The sequence below is a fragment of the Hirundo rustica genome, chromosome 1 (genome assembly GCF_015227805.2).
Source record: "Hirundo rustica isolate bHirRus1 chromosome 1, bHirRus1.pri.v3, whole genome shotgun sequence".
Classification (NCBI taxonomy): domain Eukaryota; kingdom Metazoa; phylum Chordata; class Aves; order Passeriformes; family Hirundinidae; genus Hirundo; species Hirundo rustica.
Window position 1 is genome coordinate 46218791 of NC_053450.1, and position 19509 is coordinate 46238299.

Sequence of the window (19509 nt, forward strand, 5' to 3'; positions counted from 1 at the left end):
GACCTTGTCCCTGCAGTTATCAAGAAGCCATTGCCGAGCTGATAATCACATACATAATATTGACTCTGTTATCCTATCAGAAGAAAAGACAAATGGCTCATCCTGAGTGCTCACTTCATTAGAAATCAGTAATTTGCATGTGAATAAAGCCACCATATTATGGGACTGCGTCACTTAGTACTTGCTGAAGCTTACTTGGTTGGTAATTCTCATGCTGATTCATGTCAGGCTTGCAGAATTAATTTTAACGTCTGGAAAATAATGCAGTTCACTAGGGAATAATAAACAAGGTGGTTTTTTTCAGTCATAGAAAACCATCTTGAATCACTTGATGAAAAGGACTCTCTCAGAATTGTTTCACCTTTGTAGCTGACACATTAATCTTGCCCTCAGTTTGGGGTATCATCAGAGCTACCAGTATTAGTACACACCCATGGTTAGCAAACCAGGGCTGGGTAGGCTTGTTTCTTAAATCAGTCTGCCAGCCATGAGCACGACGGCAATTTCAGCTGTGAATACTGCCTCTCCTTTCTGTGCCTGGCATAGCACATCCTATGGAAAAATTGTTGTCTGAAGGCTGCTGTGTAAGTAGTAGTTGTTTGCTGTGTGGTCACATTCTTCTCATAGTTCTCCACAGAACTGCACCTGCACATTTATGGATGCAAATTGTACCTTAGTACCAGCTTCTGGTATGTACATATGGTCCTTTACACGCAGCAGCAGTATATTTTGTGGGCAGAAATTGCTGGCATGTACAAAACCTGCAGGTGTGGTTTTAAAGCCTATTTTACCCTCTGTGCATGAAAAGGATGCACTGTACCTGAGAGCATCTACTTAGACTCTGCTCGAGTGATCAAATCAACCCAGTGCAGCATTTATGCTTTTTCTGTTGGGGTACTTTGCATTTTTGGGGTACTGAAAACCTTGCCATAAACCACCTTACTGTCGTTATTTTGAGTCTCTGTTTAATTAAAAAGAATCATTTAGCTATGTTTTCAGTGACATATGTTGAGTTCAGTTCTCATGAAGATTTCTCCAGCTGAACTTGCTTCATCACCCCAGCTGCTTTCCACTTTTGGGCACTGCCAGTATCCTCATTGGTGCAGCAAGGATGGCACACAGAGGGAGGCACAACAGGCATTCCTAAAGTGAGCAAAAGGCTCCTCCCAAGCACAGTATGGTGCTGTTTGTGAGGCTTGGAGCATCAGGGTGCTTCACCTGCGGGCAAGGAGGTGCCTGCAATTATCCATAGTAGGTACAATATATACCCAGTTGCTGCACAGCTGCCCAAAGCCAGTGGCAGGGCAGATTGCAAGCCTGAGCTACAGGTTTGGCTTTAAAGACACCAAGCACAAAAGAGTATTTTTTTGCATAATTTTAAATGTACTCTCATATAGTGGTGGTGAATCCTTTACAGACAGGCCTTCTGAATTGATTTAAGGTTTCTGGGGAAGGGTTGTCATGAGATCTTGGTTAAATAACTGCTGACAGTTCTCTCTAACAAGAATTTTCTTTTACTTCTACACATAAATTATTGTATAATTTTTCTTTTCCCTAGTCAACTACCTTGGATGATACAGTTTGAATTTTCTGATGTTCAGAGAACATGACTAACGACCTTGCATGTTTTTTATATATCATTGCACTTTTCTTGTTGAGGATTGCCTGCACATCATTACCACCTCTTCTTGTAAGGAGCTCCGTAAAATATCACACGTTAAGTGAAAAAAAAAAAAAAAAAAACAAACAAAAAAAAAACACACACACCAAAATCAACCAGTGCTAAGACTGTGTATGCATAAAGTCAGATAAATATGTTATTTAGGGCTAAAAACTACCTTTGCCTAAGAACCATATTTGTTAATAACAATAAAAATTGAAGGTCCATAATCTTTTCTTGTTGTGGAGCATCTGTGGGAAGAAGAGGTTCTACCATGCTCTAGACAACAAAAATTGGCTCAAGTTACATTACTAAATAAGTAGCCTTGTTTGATAATATAATCCCCGTTGGTAATATTTAAGTAATGTAGTCATAATTGGCAAGCATAAAAACTGTGTGTCCTCTCATAATTTGCATTCACGTCTTGGAAATTGATTACATAGAGTAATTGCTATTACCAAACTATAAATCCATTTGAGCACTGAATCTGTAGCAGTGGATGAGCTTCCCGCCCTCTTTCTCCTTCTCCAGGTTCTTTTGAGTAGCACAAACCTGAATCCTTGTGCATCTTGGATTCATATTATGTTCTCAGTCATGGATGACCTTTTACAAATGATTTCCAATAGCTGCAGCTGAAGTCAACCACAAGATTTGGTCATAAAAGGTCATATTCCAGCTATACAAAATGTAGATAAATTTGCACTCCCTGCAGCAACTGATTGCTGTAGGTTTTTGGTTTCTATCTGACCATTTTTAATTCAAAGCCATGCATTAGAAAAGGTTATGTTCTAGCTTTGTTTCTCTTTGCCTTCCTTCACCTAATTTTCTTTAACTATAAAATTATTTGGTTTACAGAATTTTTTTATTTTTCCAGTTGTTAAAGTTCTATTTCATAGGGTTCTTATTTCACCTTTTCTTTATTCCCCTCTCTTCTTTACTAGTGGATTAATTACAGATTATTCCTTGTAAATGTGAGTAGTGTCTTTCTGTTACTGCCAGGTTCTCACTGGGGAATATTCTACGTCTATCTGGAATGATTTCAGAGAAGTTGTTTGAGGCCATTCTACTAAGAGCATGCCTTAGAGTGTCACATTTAGACCTTAAAGAAAGAAATAGGGAATATTTAGACAAGTACAGTTTGTTTATGTAGGCATAACTCAAAATGAGTAGTAAATTAAAAGAATATTTGCTTTCATCACCACTGGTCACTTCTTGGCCTTATGTTGTACAGACAATTCATTTTTTTTTTATTTCTGAAATACAGAAACCATAGACTAAAGCTTCCCATGGTGATTTTACTGTGGGACTCTACTTTGTAATTAGTGCCAAGAAGCTGGATTTTTCCGTCCCTGTTTGGGCTTGCTGTGTACTTCACTTGCTCCCACTACTGCTTCTGATTCATACTAGAGAAGCTTTGTAGCTCAGTTGTTTCTGGTGCAGTTGTCCTGGCAGGTGAGTCAAAATAAGTTTTTCTGGGCTTGTGTGCTGCTTCCCATTGGTACTGGTACCTTCATATGCTATTTCCAGGGTGTTGTAATTAGGATTATACCAGAACAGTGTGTTCCAGAGGTGAAGATCAACTTATCTTTGCTACCAGTGAAAAACCAAGAGCTGACCATGATGATGATGATGACTCCATGAGGCTTCGCCTTGAGGTGATTAATTGGACTGCAAATTTCAGCTGCACTCACATTCCTCATCAGGACAGGGGCAACCATATGTTCTTAATATGAACAGAACCAAACAAACCAAAGGAACCAAAACCAAAGCCTGACTACTGCAATTTTTTCAGTCCGCTGTGAGCCCAGTGCAAAGGTTCAGTTCAGCTGCCTAAGACCATAGCAGGGTACATTAAAGAGAGAGCTGCATGCCCTCAGCTTTATTTCTATGTGGGGTCTGAGCACGTGGATTCCAGCTCCAGTTGCTCTCCATGGTCTTTTCTATCATGATAGCACTTGCAGTGATGTTCTTAGAGTAAAAAACCCAGACAGTTTTCCTCCGTTGGAAAAAAATCAGTCAACCATCCAAGGTCGTGTCGGTTGGAGCTCTGAGCAACCTGGTCAAGTGAAAGATGTCCCTGCCCATGGTAGCAGGGTTAGAACTCGAAGATCCTTAAGGTCACTTCCAACCCAAGCCATTGTATGATTTTATGGTCCCTCACTGAATGATGTACTACAAACCCTGATACAGGAGACAAATGGGTAGAAACTACTTCCTTTGTGTCAATGCCTGTAAACCTATTTTTTTTTTTTTTTTTTTTTAATACAACTGCATAAGCAATTGAGCTTGACATGGGAGCACAGTCAAAAAGGTATTTTAACAGATTATGTCACCTACCCTCCGGATGATCATAATATAAAGCAGCGTAATGCACCATACATAACTAGCTACATGAAAGGGGAGACTGTGGTTTGTATGAGTTCAGATGAAAAAGCAATGGCCCTTGCAGTGTGGGAACTAAGAAGTTTTACCAATGAATTTGGATCACATTGTGATAGGATTTGAAAAAATGCACCTGCCAGGACATAATTAATTGATCTTCGCTTGCCTATTATAGATGTGTATTTTGCTTCATTCAGTTCTTTAAGAATGCAGGACTGTGAAAAAAGTAGTGAAGGAGTTGGATAGAAGGAAAAAAAAACTTTTCAAAGCAGTTGCATAGCAAGCTGTAACACAAAATTGAAACAAACTACTCTTGTTGTTAGACACAGGATGAATGCCAAATAGGCACTGAAAATATGCACCATGTTCAGATGGAAGCCATCCAAATCATGATATCAATATTGTGTTGATGTTACAACCAAATACACTATCTGGCATGTTTCCATTATCTCAAACCTTCCATCCTTAAAGGAAAAAATATGACAAATTTTTGCTTTCCCTTTTCCCAGTTATGGAAATCACAGCCTTCTAGAAGAAAACTGGCAAACAAGGCTGCTTAGTAATTCCATTAGTGGGCATCCTGGCAGTTTTGCTCATTTGAAAATTTTTGTCACTGCTGATGAGGTAGAGAGCAAGTAAAACTTCAAAATTTTAATTAATTTATGTTGTAACATCTCTTTGCCCTAAGTACGGTTACACAATATTAGTCAATGAAGGATTTGGTCCAAGAATGGATTTGAGTTATACCCCCACCTCCTTTTTACACTCAACAGAATTAATGAACGAGAGCCCTCAGTCTTATTAAGACTAATGTTCCTTTGTCAGTCCAATTTTTTTTTTTTTTTCCTTTGCAGTTCCTTCTTGTTATGACTTCGTTAGGTGGAAACTGAATGGTCTATGTTAATCAGCACAAGATGTTTATTTGGCTACTCAAGCTTTCGTAAACGTTTAGTTTCCCAGGGTCCTTTGAACCTCTCAGGGAACAGTTCTGCATCCTTATTAGAGACTGACAATTAAAGGTCTGTTTTCATATCAAAAGTAATCACGAAAAATTAGCTAGGGAGACCTTGGAATGCTGTGAGAGTTTCAGTGTTTTGAGATGGCCAACTTTCCTTCATTTGCTTCAATCAGTATCAACTTGGGTTTCTTTTTATGTTTCCTTCTGCCAGGGCAACTTATGAGCTGGCATTGTGACAACTTAGAAGGATTATGCAATACCATGAAGATGTGATTAATATATTTTAGGCCACTGTAATCATATTCAGTTGCATAATTATCATAGAGGTGCAACAGTAAACTAAACTGGGTTTTGAAGGCAATGGTATAAATGAACACTTTCAGTTTATTGAATTCCTTGCTAGAAGGAAGAGGAAATGATGTGCAGACCTGCAAAAGCTGTGTTGCTCACAGACTTCAGAGCATCTGTCGATAATACATAGGAAATGTATGGTTCTGCCCTAAATATTTTAATCTTTGTGTGCCAAGTTGCAGGCTTTCACAGAAGATGTCTGTGTCTGTTAGTGTCACACCTTGTCTGTTATAAGCCTGAAAAATAAATCTGAGTGTTTCTTCCCCAGGCTCTGGTGCCATGGGAATTAGCTGCAGAAGTTTATCAAAAATAAGTGCTTTGATTTACCTACACTTCACAGAATCTGTGCTGGTAGTTCAGGACTCCAGTAATCCAAGTGGGGTGGGTCTTAACTTGATAGGTTGCCTATGTGTTTAAGTCTAAAAACATAAAGTAAAAGATGAACTTGGTAGGGTTTATTTCACAAACTGGAAAAACAAAACTAAATTGGTATTAGAGCATCAAATTTCCTCTTCACAAATGATTTTTTAGAAGTACCATTCCCACTTGAAGTTATGTGGATATGGCTGTTCCAGATTATCCATATGGCAGTTTCAGAGCAAGGCTGAGGGTCTCCTTTGCCCCCTGAGATCTCCACGTGATTCTCACTCTTTCTGGAAACCCTCAGATACCTGGGAACAGACTCAGCATTTCTGTTCATCCCCTGCCTTTCTGCCATGCCACAAATATTAGTAGAATTATCTGAAGACTTAAGGAAGCAAACTTTTGATTCCAAAGCTTTTATTTTGACATTGATGATGGCTGCTTGAAGTATATATAAATTTGGATTTGATTTTCGGAAGGAAAAAAAGATCCTTTGTTCCTAGGTCTTATAGCAGTCATGTTACATAAATTGGCAGATCTGTATACTTAAGGGATTTTTCTCTCTAATTAAATACAGTTAGTAATGTCTTGCCTTTTGAAATGAAACCTCTGGTTTTTCATCTACATACTTATGGAACAAACATGCTGTCAAAATCCTTAATGTATACAATTATTTGAACATAAAAAAAGCATCAGGCTGTTATTTGTTCTGTCGGAGTGTACTCATATTTTCAATCTGAATCTTTTGTACCAGGTGATCTTAATTATATTTGAGCTGTTTAACATTAAAGGGAATTACAGCAGATTAATCTGTAAACCTGCACAAATATGACATTCCTTTTTATGGAGGTAAGCAGGGCACAGAATGCATAATTACGTGTTGTTCTCTGTGTAGGCTGTGTGCATAAGGCTGAGGAGCTGGTGTTGCCATTCCTCGTGACAGCAGCAATTATGGCACACTCTCATGTCTTGCAGCTGTCAGTTACATTAGAAAACATACATTATTCCTCTCACTAAGGTAATCTTTTAATCATGGACAAGCAACCAAAAAAAAAAAACCCCAACATTTGAAAGAACCAACTTGCCCTGGAAACAGGAATTAGTATACTAATTAGTGTATGAACATACAAAGAAATATTTTAAACAATGTTTGTTGTATTTTTTTTTTTTTTTCCTAAAGTGATATAGCTTGAGGTAAACCCAAGAAGGCCATTTATCTCAACCAGTGAACCACCCATTACACTTTTTGCAGCTAGAGAGACAAAAGAAAATCACTAAAAATTTATTGGGAGAGGTATGTTTCTCCAGTCTGATGCAAAAACATCACTGGAATCCAGCTGCAGCAGTTTGGCCTCAGCCCAGTAGGAAAGCACAGTGTCAGCAAACAAGAATCATAGTTCGTACTGGTAAATACAAGTTTTGGATCACAAAGTATCAGTTGTCTATGATTAAGGCCTTTGGATTTGCTTGTGATTTTTAAGGCTGCTCAGGTGGCACTATTGAGCCCATTTAGGAACAGTTTGCAAGGTGACAGGTAGAAAAATGAAATTTCAGAAGAAATATAGGAGAAGAGCAAGCTGCTCACAAGCAGTCTGAGTTGCAGAGGTGTGCTCTGGGACTGCACTGGCTACCTACTGGGCAACTTCCATGTAAGTTTTCAGATGGCAGTAAATTTCCCAGTTAGTGTGATGCTTTTGCATAAGCTGCTGCCTCATTGCAGTGGCTTGGGAAAAACTGTCGAAAATTTTAAATTTAGCATGTGTATGTCTACCAGAAATGAAACCTCTTGAAAGTGTCAGGTATTACCTGCACTTCATGAGACTGATGCAGGTGTTGCCCGTAGGACTAGCTGACATGTTCTGACAGTTCTGGTTTTGTCAGTGTCCCATTGCTTCATGTCCTTAGAGTTAGGAGCACTCTCTCCAGTGGTAGTTTTTGAACCCTGCTGGTGAATGTTGATTGTGATCGGGATACGCAAAGCAATCACACGGAGTCAAGAGATTTCACAGGGCAGAGAGTTCCTCCGAGAGAGCCCCAAGGCTGAGCCAAGCCTAGAGCTCCTCTGCCTGTTTATTTCTTACTTTTTATACATTTGTGGGTCTGGCTGTGGATTGGCTTCTGGAGTTTTCACCTTCCAGCCAAATGGCCAGACCAACTGTCAGTTACAATTGTTTTCAGGTTAGAAATATGCAAACAAAGGACAGAGAATGAAAAACAAAGGATTTGTTTATGTTACACGTGTGAGAAAGAGCAGAAACTGCTCCTAATATTGTACAGTAGCTAAAAGGTCTGACTCCATTTTATGAACAATCAAAAGGCTTTAAAAAACTCAGAAAAACCAGGGTGACTGTTGATGCCCACCACAAATGATCACGAGGCACCAACACAGGAACATCCCCCTCAAAAACTGAGACTGCCAGAAGTAAAACACAGATTATCAACTAGTCATTATAAGATAATTTTGGGAATTAAAAAAAAAAAAAAAGGAAAAGAAAAAAACCACACACCACCACCAAAGCAAGGCAAACAAAATTCTGCCCACTTTCAATGGTCTTGTCCTGCCCTACAGGTAGCCTCTTCAGCTGGAAACTGAGCCCCCTTTCAGCACTGGGTGTCATGTTTTTTCACTGCTTTTTGTGATGTTTCTTCTCAAACAACAGTACAGTACACACCAGGACTTTGTGGGTTTCCCCATGTAATGGTGCCAATATACTTCCACCCTAACTCGCAGCGTGTCTGTGATTACAGACCTTGGTCCCTTCTGAGCACAAGTGCTGACTCCGCCAAACGCACGTAGCTGTTCTGCCATGAGGACAAGGATCATCTAGAGAATAAATGGAGAACTCAGTATTCAATTTAGTGGTGACCTTGAATCTGATCTCCATTCTATCCTTAACAGCCCAGTCAATCTCTGTCCTGTTTAACTCATGTCATCATTGCTGCCGTATCATACAGCCACTTCTGCAACTGACTTTTCCTTGATACTGTACATTCAAATCGCCAATAGAAAGAAGAAAAAAACAAGGAAAGGATTACCATAAATTCTTCTGCACCTTTTTCTTAGTAGTGTCAGGAATGGCTGTACAAGTCTTTCCCAGTCTTTCTGTTCTTTTTTTTTTTTTTTTTTTTTTTTTAAATATTTGTCTGAGGTAGAAACCACAAGGTTGATTGATAATGCAATTTGCATCTTGAGGCATCACTGGAAATACAATGGCATGAAAGGCCACTCTGGCAGAGCACACTTTTTCCCTCAGGGCTGACTTTAGAAACTCATTGATGTCACTTCCTTCCTCAGTCAGCAAGTGAATTTTCACTAATTCTCAAGACCAGCTGTCCATGCTGTCAACAGAAAGTTATTAAAATTCCTTTAAAGTGAATCAAAATAGCCTAAAAACAAATGTACTGGGAAACAGGAAAGCATCAGTATTCAAAGTCCACAAACCTTTGAGCAAAACAGTGTTGATCTAACCAGAGATTTCAAACACTCTGCTTTCCTAGCAACTTGTATATCATTAGAGAATGATAAAAACACATACTCCTGTAATCTTCCATTACCAACAATCTATTTGGCTAAAATATTTGCTACGAGAATAAATCTTATTTCTCCTAAAGATGAAATCAGTGAGCAAGGGAATACATTTCAAGAAGTCTCCCATAAATGATAGTCCTCTCGAGTTTTTAAAAGCATAATTTTTATATTTAACAAATAAAAACACAACACAAGCATGCAGGAAGTAATTATCATAAGAGACAATCTTATAATATAGCCTAAAGTAATTATCTTCATTTGAATAATCTATAATGCTGTCGTTGAAAAGAGGAATAGTGTCAGGCATGGGAAAGGAGGATCATTTTCCTTTAAGTAGAGTCTTTGTACTGTATTTTAACACCTTAAATACTTACATCTCATTTTTAAAATTCTGTTTGTGCCACGCTTATTAATATGGAAAAGTTTTGCTGAAATGGAGTATCCATTCCAGGGCTGGAGGTGGCAGCCACCTGAGCTAGGCAGGCTCCCCTGACAGTTAATAGTGATACTGACAGGTTGTAAGCCCTGTCCTGTCACTGATATTTTTAAAAACCCTCGGGGTGCACGTAGCCTAGCTGGATAGGCAAGTGTGAAATTCCTGACTTTCCCCAATATGAGTGGACAGTCTCCAGTAGCAAACTGATACCAGCTGCCCTCTTGACAACTAGTGCACGGGAGCAGTAAATGAAGCAAATTACTGCCCCTTTTGGGGGAAAAGCAAAGAACAAGTTTGAGGTGTCCTTGCTGCTTGAGTCCCAGACAGTGTAGGAAAGCAGTGTTCAGTCGAGGTTTTGTTTTTATCTCCAGGAGCACACTGAAGGATGCTGCAAAAGAAGGCCAGAATAAGGAAACAAGACCATAATTCAGCTTGCCATTTTGTGGCTAATATCTGGATAGAATTTCTCCCTGGGCCAGCTGGTGCTGAGCCTCAGTCTTGACACAGGCATTTAAATTTATTTTAAGGTAATGGCAGAAGTTGCTTTTCTTCTCCAGTGGTCAAATTCTGAGCTGGATGCTACCAGTCTCTTGGTCACGTAGTACATCTTGTAACATTAAGAGACTTCATGTTACATATTAGATTTTTTTTTCCTCCCCTTTGAATGTTTGAAATTTTTGTGGGGTTCCAGGTTAGCAAGATTGGCTACTAATCTCAATCTTCTTTTCTATCACATCTTTTTTATAAGAGAGACTTGTGTTTCTTTTATTTTTCCATTTCAAGCTATCAAGTAATTTCTACATGTTAAAATCTGTTTCTTAATTATAGGTTTTGATGATTTTTTTTTTTTTTTTTTAACTAATTTACTGTTTGTTGCTCTGAATGTCCCCTTTCACATTGATTAGAATATATGCAAACTAATTATTTTCTTTCCCTTTCAGAGTCTGGAGAAAAACTGCAAGAAGAGACAATTAATCAGGTATTTGGAAACTTTCATACTTTCCATTAACTTAGTTTTTCAGGCAGAAGAGTTGTGGCAAAAAGAAAGGAGTACTTCACAAGATTCAATAAAATTAGCAATACAGGTGTGCTAAGAAGCACGTGCCAGACAACTGGCTGGCTCTGCAAATGTGTTGAATTCACAAGAGTAGCCATCATTTTGATCTAAGATTTGCCATTTAAGCAATTTAGTTCATCTACTTCCCAATGTGTTGGTGCTGAGGACAAAGCCCAGAGGTAATTTGTTCATTGATATCAAATTTTCTAGCACAATATTATGCTTTTGTTTTTCCTTCTGTTTGCTAGTATTCCTTTTTAAAAGGCAGAAATATATTGGTACAAATACCTGAACAGCACATGTAAGCAGTGTACTTCAGTGTTTCTTAGATTATTTCTGTGATGAATTTTCATTGAGGCTGCATTAAACTGTGACGTTGATTGCAGAGGTGTTTTCCATCTTGTCTTTATTACTGTATCAAGAGTAATTACTATGGAAAAAACCTTTATATATTATAATTTGTCATTTCAGCATCAGGATCAGCATATAGGAACTAAAGTGAAAAAAATTCTGACCAGAAAGAGAGGAGGAAACCCAGAGTTTGCTTTCCTCAATTACATGCCCTTGTGGATTGAAAGGACCCAAATCCACAGAAGCAGTGTGCTTGCTTGTCATTCTTTGGCTTCTTGTCCTCTTGTCCTCTTGTCCTCTTGTTGAATACTGTTATCCAGATGGCATATAAATGGGCATCTGGATTGTTTGTGAGATTTATTTTGAAATACCACTTAGAAAGCAGTCATTAAAATATTTGCAGTCCAGCAATTAACCTCTCTTAAGCCATGTTCCTTCTAAGCTATATATTGAGGCATTGGTGTAATTACATCACAGTTATCTGGGGACTGACCACCACGATGAAGGACTAACCTGACGGGGCACTGACCACCTAAAGCAGCCTGGTTTGGGTCTAACAGCAAGTCCCCTGCCATGGCTGAACATGGCACAGATGTCAGTGTGTCACCTTCAGTGGCCTGAGCTGGCACCACTCTTCACCAAGTAAACCCTTGCAAGTCTGGACACTTATGGGAAGCCTGGTCCTTGTACTATTCAGGGCTTTTACATCATTCTCATTATTGAGAACCTGATGGATAGATACTTAGTCCAGAACATGGCATTGCATAAGCAAAGGAAATCTTTCGCTTTTTGAAATAGCTGTAGAAATATTTTGGAACTTAAAGGGAGTTCTGTGCTTTGGCTGATAGTTTATATCCTAGAACAAGTCTAATTAACTGTTACAGCCAAACCCGCATTTTAAAATTAGCCTGAAATGTCTTGCCAAGCTACTTTTGGGAGTCTCTGTTGGCCAGAAGGGGGGGCACTTGTATTTTTAAACCACAACTTGAGGCAGCATTGGCAGCGTGTGAATGGTTGATTGGAGACCTAATTCCGCACATTTTCTGTGTGACAAAATCTGCTCTGTGCATGCCATTGCCCTTTTCTGAGGAAATATGTATTTTGATTAAAAAAAAAAAAAAAAAAGCCACACTTTCAAAGGGTGAATCATGTGCTGTCCATTGTGTGTCCAGTCTCAGTCTTTTCCTGCATGCCACTGTCTTGCCTTCATTGAATGGTTCACCTGTTCTGTCTGTCTGCAGTTAACCTAAGAGTATCTAATTTTCTAAGAATATTGTGTTGTCTTGATATGCTGAATATATCTAAATAAAGCTGTAAAAAGTTGATGTTTAGACATTCTTATTTAAATGGGTACTACTTAAGCTGATGATGTTCCATTCCATATGAATTTCCTTTGTATTTCCAAGAACCGGAAGAGTATTTCAGAACAGAAATCAATTTCATTTTCAAGTCTGTAATTTAGGGCACAATGACAGAAGCACTTTGTATTTGATTTGTACTTTTATTGCTTCAACAAAAATATTTAATCTGGTGGTGATCCTGATGGAATATCTGTCATGGAAGGATCCTTTTTATTTTCAATACTGAACTTAAAATTTTATATGCAGGATAAGAGTCTTTAGTCCCTTTTATGTTCAGTTCAGCAACAGTGAGTTAAACTGGCTGCCAGAAATTTAAGTGAGGGAGAAGCTCTCTGCAGAAGATGGATGATGTTACAACTTGACAGAAGCAGGAGTGCAAAGGGGCAAATAGCAGGAAATATCTTGTTGAGGAGAGAGTGAAACAGACAGGGGATGGAGAAATGATAAAGTAGCTGAACCAGTGAACTCCTGCTGGGTAAACCCCTGACTGTCTGTGTGTCTGTGTGCATCTGGGACCTCTCTAATCTTGAACACCACTGCGGTTTCTGTGTGGTTCTTAGACCTTTCACTACAGTTATCATCTTCAATAGCTTTGGTTCCCTTTCATCACAAGGCATCTGCTGGTTTCCCTCAAGTACCATTTTTGTCATTTAATTATATAAATAGGTACACTCATTTAACAGCAGTCATCATCCACCACCAGCAGTCAATCACACACTGTTTTTCAATGCCTGTTTTTAACTACCTTTGCAACTTCAAGGGTAAATCCTGGCACCAATGTACAGCCTGTTTACTGTATCATGTTAATAACTGCCAAGGAAAATGCAAGGAAACAAGAAAAACTTTGTGCTTCTGTGTAACTGTCTTGGCAAAACAGCACATTACAGACCACTAATCAAAATGTGTCTGGGAGAATCCTTTATGTTTCATCCCTACCACTCATATTTACATGTGTTGTGGTCTTAATGTACACTCCTACATACAGTTTTGTCCAGTTTTGACTGAATCTCTGAAGGACTGACAGGAATATGTGTAATTGCATTTGGAAATTGAAGTTGCTTGCAGAGTCAGACTTTTGGGTTAAAATCCCGGCTCTGTTTGAGCTCAGATTTGAGCCTGTCCCTTCTGCAGTGGAGTTGCAGGTCAAGTTAGGAGACAAGTGAGAGTGTTCCACTGTCCTCCCGTTTTGCCGCTGAGGAGCTTTTTGTCAAGGCAGAGGCTTTTGAAGTGGTACATCCATCCCTTAACTCTTTTAACTCTTTTAAATGCTCTGTCAGGGAGCATTTCCCTTTCTGCCCATGGGGTTGTAAATCAGGAACACAGAAAGGATAATGATGAGGTAATGTACTTGCTAGAGCTGGGGTTTGGACCATGGATAACTACAGCTCTGACATACTGTCAGTATGTGTACACCTTGTGCCAAAGAAAAGAAGCCAGAGACAGCTCAAACTTCTGTTAAATGACAATGTAAGTTTGTTGCACAGACCATAATGAGGAATAGCTTATGACCTGAAGGTTGCTTTGGGTGCATAGTATAATAAATCTGTATTAATATGAGTGAAAACTTCACAATTCAGACCAAACTTGGTTGCCCTTGTGCACTGCTGTAGTTTACTCCGGTTCTCTCCTCTATCCCCTTCATCATCTCAAATGACCTAGCTAAAAAAAACTTCAGTCCACTTATGCCAGCTTCCAAGTCCTGCCACTTTGAGGTTATCTGATAAGTACGGCCCTTGTTTCTGTTTTCCCAGTTTGTGGTCATATTCCTCAGTGTTACGTACTTTATTCCCCCAAAATTAAGACTTTGAAAATTTATGAGAGAGCTAATGGATTTAGCCCACTAAAGAAGCTGAACTATTTTTTCACCCTCATGTGCTTTATAGAATCACCTAATGGTTGAGGTTGGAAGGCATCTCTGGAGATCATCTTGTCTAACCCCCTTACCATAGAGCAGGTTGCTTTGGATCACATCTGGCTGGATTTTGAGTACCTTCAAGAATTCCTCTATTCCTGGATATTCCTGGATGCCCATGCTTGATATTCATGCAGTAGAAATGTATTTTATTATATTTATATGGAATTCCTTGTGTTTCACTTAGTGCCCACCTCCTCCTGCCCTGTCACTGGGCACCTCTGAGAGGAGTCTGGCACCATCGTTCTTACTCCCCTCACTTCTTCCCTCCCAGGTGATATACATTGATAAGTCCTCTTCCAAGTCTCCTCTTCTCCAAGCTAAACAGCACCGGCTTTCTTGGCCACTGCTTGTATGTCACATGCTCCTAACCTTTAAATACCTTGTTGCCCCTTCTCTGAACTCACTTCAGCATGTCTACCTCCCTGTCCATTTATACACTGGATGCATTCCAGTATGCCCATGTCTCCTGCCCTGGGAAGTCCAGAACTGGACACAGCACACCCCGTGTGTCTGTGTCTCACCAGGGCTGAGCAAATGTGAAGGATCACCACCCCTGATCTGCTGGAATTATTCTGCCTAATGCAGCCCAGGAGGCTGTTGGACTTTTTTGCTTTGAGAGCACATTGCTGGCTCACAGTCAGCTTATTCTCTAGTACTCTCACATCCATTCCTACAAAGCTGCTTTTCTACTCTGCAGCCCCCAGCCTGTACTGGTTCCTGAGGCTGTTCTTCCCCAGCTGTGGGACTTCGCATTCCATTTTTTCAAATCTCATTAAGTTCCTGTTTAGCCATTTCTTGAGCCTGTTGAGGTCCTTATGAATTGCAGCACAACCCCCTGGTGTATCAGCCACTCCTCCCAATTTTGTATTGCCTGCAGACTTGCTGAGGGTACGTTCTCTCTCATCATCTAGGTCAGTAACAAACATGTGGGACACTTTTGGACCTACCATCGACCTTGGGGCAGTAGTGAATGGCCTCCAGCTACATTTTGTGCACAGCTGTTTGAGCTTAAGTTATCAGTCCAACCCACTCAGCACTTACCTAACCTGTGCTTCATGAAGGTGTTATGGGAATGACAAAAGCCTTGGTAAACTTGAGATAAACAAGATCGAGTACACTCCCCTCACCACTGATCCAGTCATCTCCTTGTACAGGGCTATTAGACTGGTCAGGCTCAACTTCCCCTGCATAAATCCATGCAACATGAGATTTAGCTGGAGGACAGTCACCAGTGGAGTACCCCAGGGGTCACAGGTGGATAAATACCATTTAACTTCTTCATTACGTACTAGGATGACAGGATGGAGTGTATCCTCTGGAAGTTGTCACAGGATGTAAAACTGGGCTGAGGAATTGCTGATACAACAGAGGGCTGTGTGCCATTCAGAGGGACTTCAGGTGGAGAAATGGACCAACAGTAACCTCATGAACTTTATCAAGGTGAAATGCACCTGGAGGGGAATAGTCCCCTGCTCTGTCATGCTCCCAGGTAATGAGGCAAAGCTGATCAGCCTGTAATTTCCTTGCTATACAACCTTAAAGGTAGGAAAGATGTTTGCTTTCTTCCAGTTCTCAGGAAACCTTCCCCAATCACCATGATCTTTCAAAGATAATCAAGAATAGGCTCACAGTGACATCCTCCAGCTCATTCAACACTCATGGGTGCATTCCACAAGCTCCTTATTTCTGTTCCATAAGGACTTGTTTCTGTCTAGTTGGTTTAAATATTCCGTAAGCTGTTCCTTCACCAAGGGAAATCTTCCTTGCTCCAGACTTGAAGCATGGCCTCAGTAGCGCTGAGTACAGAGGGACAAACCCTCTCCTAGTCCTGTTGGCCAGATTTTTTTTTTTTTTTATACAAACCAAGATTCCATTGACTTCCTTGGCCACTTGGGAGCACACACTGGCTCAGATCCAGCTGCTGTTAACCAGCACTCCCAGATCCTTTTCCACTGGACAACTTTCCAGCCACTCCTCTTTTCCCTGACCCCCTAGGTGGGACTCCTGGTCACGTCCTGTAGGTTCTCACTTGTTCACTTGTTTGAGGCAGACAGCTCTGAGCCCTGTCTGGTTGAATGTGAGAACCTTCCTGCTCCCCCTGAACATTTTGTTTATAAGTAAGCAGAAGTTGCATTTTTTAAAAATTAATTTTTAATTTTTTATCTGATATATTATCAGATAAAAATCAGTTGGGAAAAAATGTTCAGTTTTTCTCTACACATAACATTTTATTCCTTCCAAGCTGATAAGGGCTGTTTCTGGTAACATTCTTTGCCCCCTTTGTGCTCAGGTAACATATATGCACCAAGATGGTGATCCTCAGAAAAAAAAATGCAGGGGGAATTATTATTTAAATAAGTACAGCAGATACTTTTACGTGAGAACCTTTTCAGTCCCTTGGGGAGGAAACTCTTTCTCAGAATGTATAGACAGGAACATACGTGCAGTGTCTGAAGATAAAAATATCTTAAATTTTATGAAGAATTATTCTTTTAGTGGAAAGAAAAATCCCCAAGTATTAGAATATGCAACAAATTGAATACTCAGCAGAAGTATTGAAAGACATGATGTGAGGTTTGAGCAATGAAGGGTAGCATGGACTTGGATGTTGTGTTGCAATCCCTGTTATCAGATTTCTGTGTCTTTTCTTGCTCTGTAAAATGGGAAGGTTTTTCTACCAGTGTTAATCAGAAACTAGGAATCACAATATTCACATGGGCTAGGCAATTATTATCTTTCCTTGGTTTACAGACATGGCAAAATGAAGTGTGAATGTCAAAGGACTTGCATAAAACCCAAAACTGTGGCTCTGGTGGGTGCAGCTACCCTTAAACACAGTGCTGCTCTTATGATTCCTGTGCTTCAAGGAGGGATGGTGCTTGAACTAGTTAGTGTTTGGGTGGCACACTCATCAGCTGTGGCACTGCTTGCATATCAGTGTATATTGAGTGGGTAGCCTCACAAAAGTCTGCTACAGAATAAGCTAGTGTATATTCTTTTACCTGTGACAGACATGACTTAGCCCCATTCAGTGAGACAAGGTCAGTCAGTGTGAGGATGGAGTTTACTGTGTAATTTCTCCCAGTGTAATTTATGAATGCAATCAATTCTCAAGTATTATTATTTCTGTCTCGAAATGAACACACAAATTTGTTTAAAAGTGTACAAATGTAGGCAAACATTTATTTAAGACATATGCCAACCTAGAGTGCATTTACATCTCTACTTGTTTTTTATTTACCAATAAAGTCAATCTAATTTGAATTAAATGCTAATTGTGATTGAAGGGAAAATGCTTTGAGACCTCTAGAGATCTTAGTGTCTCTTCCAAAGCAATCTGGGAGAAATTGAATTCTTCATGCCTGAATACACATTAATATTCTTCATATGAACTTAGTTTCACTTGAAACTTTTCTTATTTCCAAAAGAGCAAGATGTCTTTTTTATGCTGGAAGACAAGTGTGTTTACCTGCAAACAAGATAGCGATGGATTCTGTTTATCAGAAAGAAATCCCTGTGAATCTTGCCACAGCCACTAATGTGAGGAATTCTGTTTTGTGTGCAGAAGCGCAGCACTAGATTTCAGGCCTCTGTTCTCAAAGCACTTGCTAGAAAATGGGAGCCAAGGTTTCAGTCCAGGTGTGCAGGGTTAACCACCAGGATTAATACCCATCAGCTTGGTCAGCTTCCTGCAAAATATGTCTATTCATGCAGACAGGGAAATGGGGACAGGATCTCCCCTGGGCAGGCTACGTGTTGATTGGAAGAGCTGAGACATGGTCTCTCTTTGGAAAAAAAAGTGTTGGTGTCCCTTTTCTTTTGAGAGGAAAACAGATGTTGTCTGAAATATGAAGCATGCTCAAAAATTCCTGCCTGTCTTGAGTTGTGAACCTGCAAGAGACATTATTTGTTTTCGAATATGTGTTTCAAACATGCTTGAAAATAGCGATTTTGAGAATTGGATTTGTCAACAGCAGTAACGGTTGAGGTCATTTGGTTTACTTCTGTGCTTTAAGTCATGAAAAATTAGGCACATTAGCATTACTTAATGAGTTAAAAATAAGAGATCAATATGTAATATACAGAGATTGCCTGAAAGCGTCATCTTCAGATTTAAGCTCCCTCTTAAACCTACTCTTTATGAAGCCCTATGCTCCATAAAATGAATATCACATGCTTAGTTTAGTCCATTTTGAATTTCAGGTTGTTTAAATTGCTTTGCAGTGAGATTTTTCTGTATAGAAATGTGAATGAGTGTTGGTGAAGATTTCTGGCCACTGACCACAGTGTTTGACTTAGGTTTAACTAATACAGAGGAGAGCTGAGCTCAGATTTAAACAATTTGAACACACCAGTTTACTTGTACCCAAAACAAGTGTTGCCAAGTGTTGAGAGGTCCATGACCTGAAAATGGCCTTTTATTAACAGTGCATCTTAGCTGCACATCTAGAGACATGCACTCCATGCAGATTGGCTGCAGACTCTGCCCAAACACTAGCTTGTCTGGGCTGCAGTGCCTCTGTGCTTATTTTCCAGTCTGTAAGTTATAGTGCCAAGAACCAGCACCATAAAACTGTTATCAGCAGCATCAGCATTGCACTATCCTGAAACAAATTTATTATTGCTATCAATTGACCTAATTTTTTTATTAGCAATATGGGAGCGGAGTGGTTTTTTTGTTTGTTTGTTTGTTTATTTGCTATACTTGGTTGCAGTTGTATTGGTGAAACTTTAATCTGTCATGCAAAACTTAGTTTCTGATAATAATTTATTGATACTTTTTCTATTAATTATGCCTTGATCTTTCTATCTTTCTTATTCCTCCCATTCAAAGCATGCTTTAGATAATCCAAATGCTATGACTGTGAAGGTGGAAACAGGAGGGATTTAATAATTCCAGATTTGATCAAGAACTGGCAAGTAAATTAGAGCTTAATTTCCTTCATCCAAGTTGCTGACCGTGTGAATCAGCTTGTGGAAGTGGCTCCTGCAGACTGTCTTGCCTCATTACCATGACTTTGGGCTTTCTCTAGGTGAAGACAGGGCAGGGAGAGGAGGGGAGCCTGCTTCAAAGCCAGGAGTCAGGTATCTATGAGGTCTCAGCCTAAGACAAATGGATTTCTTCTTCTGTCTCCTTATTAAGTGG

At 39.6% G+C, this 19509-nt stretch overlaps 1 protein-coding gene across 4 annotated transcripts in view; it reads left to right on the forward strand.

Moving 5' to 3' along the window:
* Nucleotides 1-19509, forward strand: part of CHST9 (carbohydrate sulfotransferase 9) — an 89027-nt gene that overhangs the window by 61608 nt on the left and 7910 nt on the right. For 3 of the 4 annotated variants that reach the window (XM_040084873.2, XM_040084866.1, XM_040084881.1), the window contains one exon: nucleotides 10621-10658. The exons of the other annotated variant lie outside the window; for it this stretch is intronic. In XM_040084873.2, coding sequence (XP_039940807.1) covers nucleotides 10621-10658 — 38 coding nt within the window. The remainder of the gene's footprint in view (nucleotides 1-10620; nucleotides 10659-19509) is intronic. 4 annotated transcript variants of the gene reach the window in all.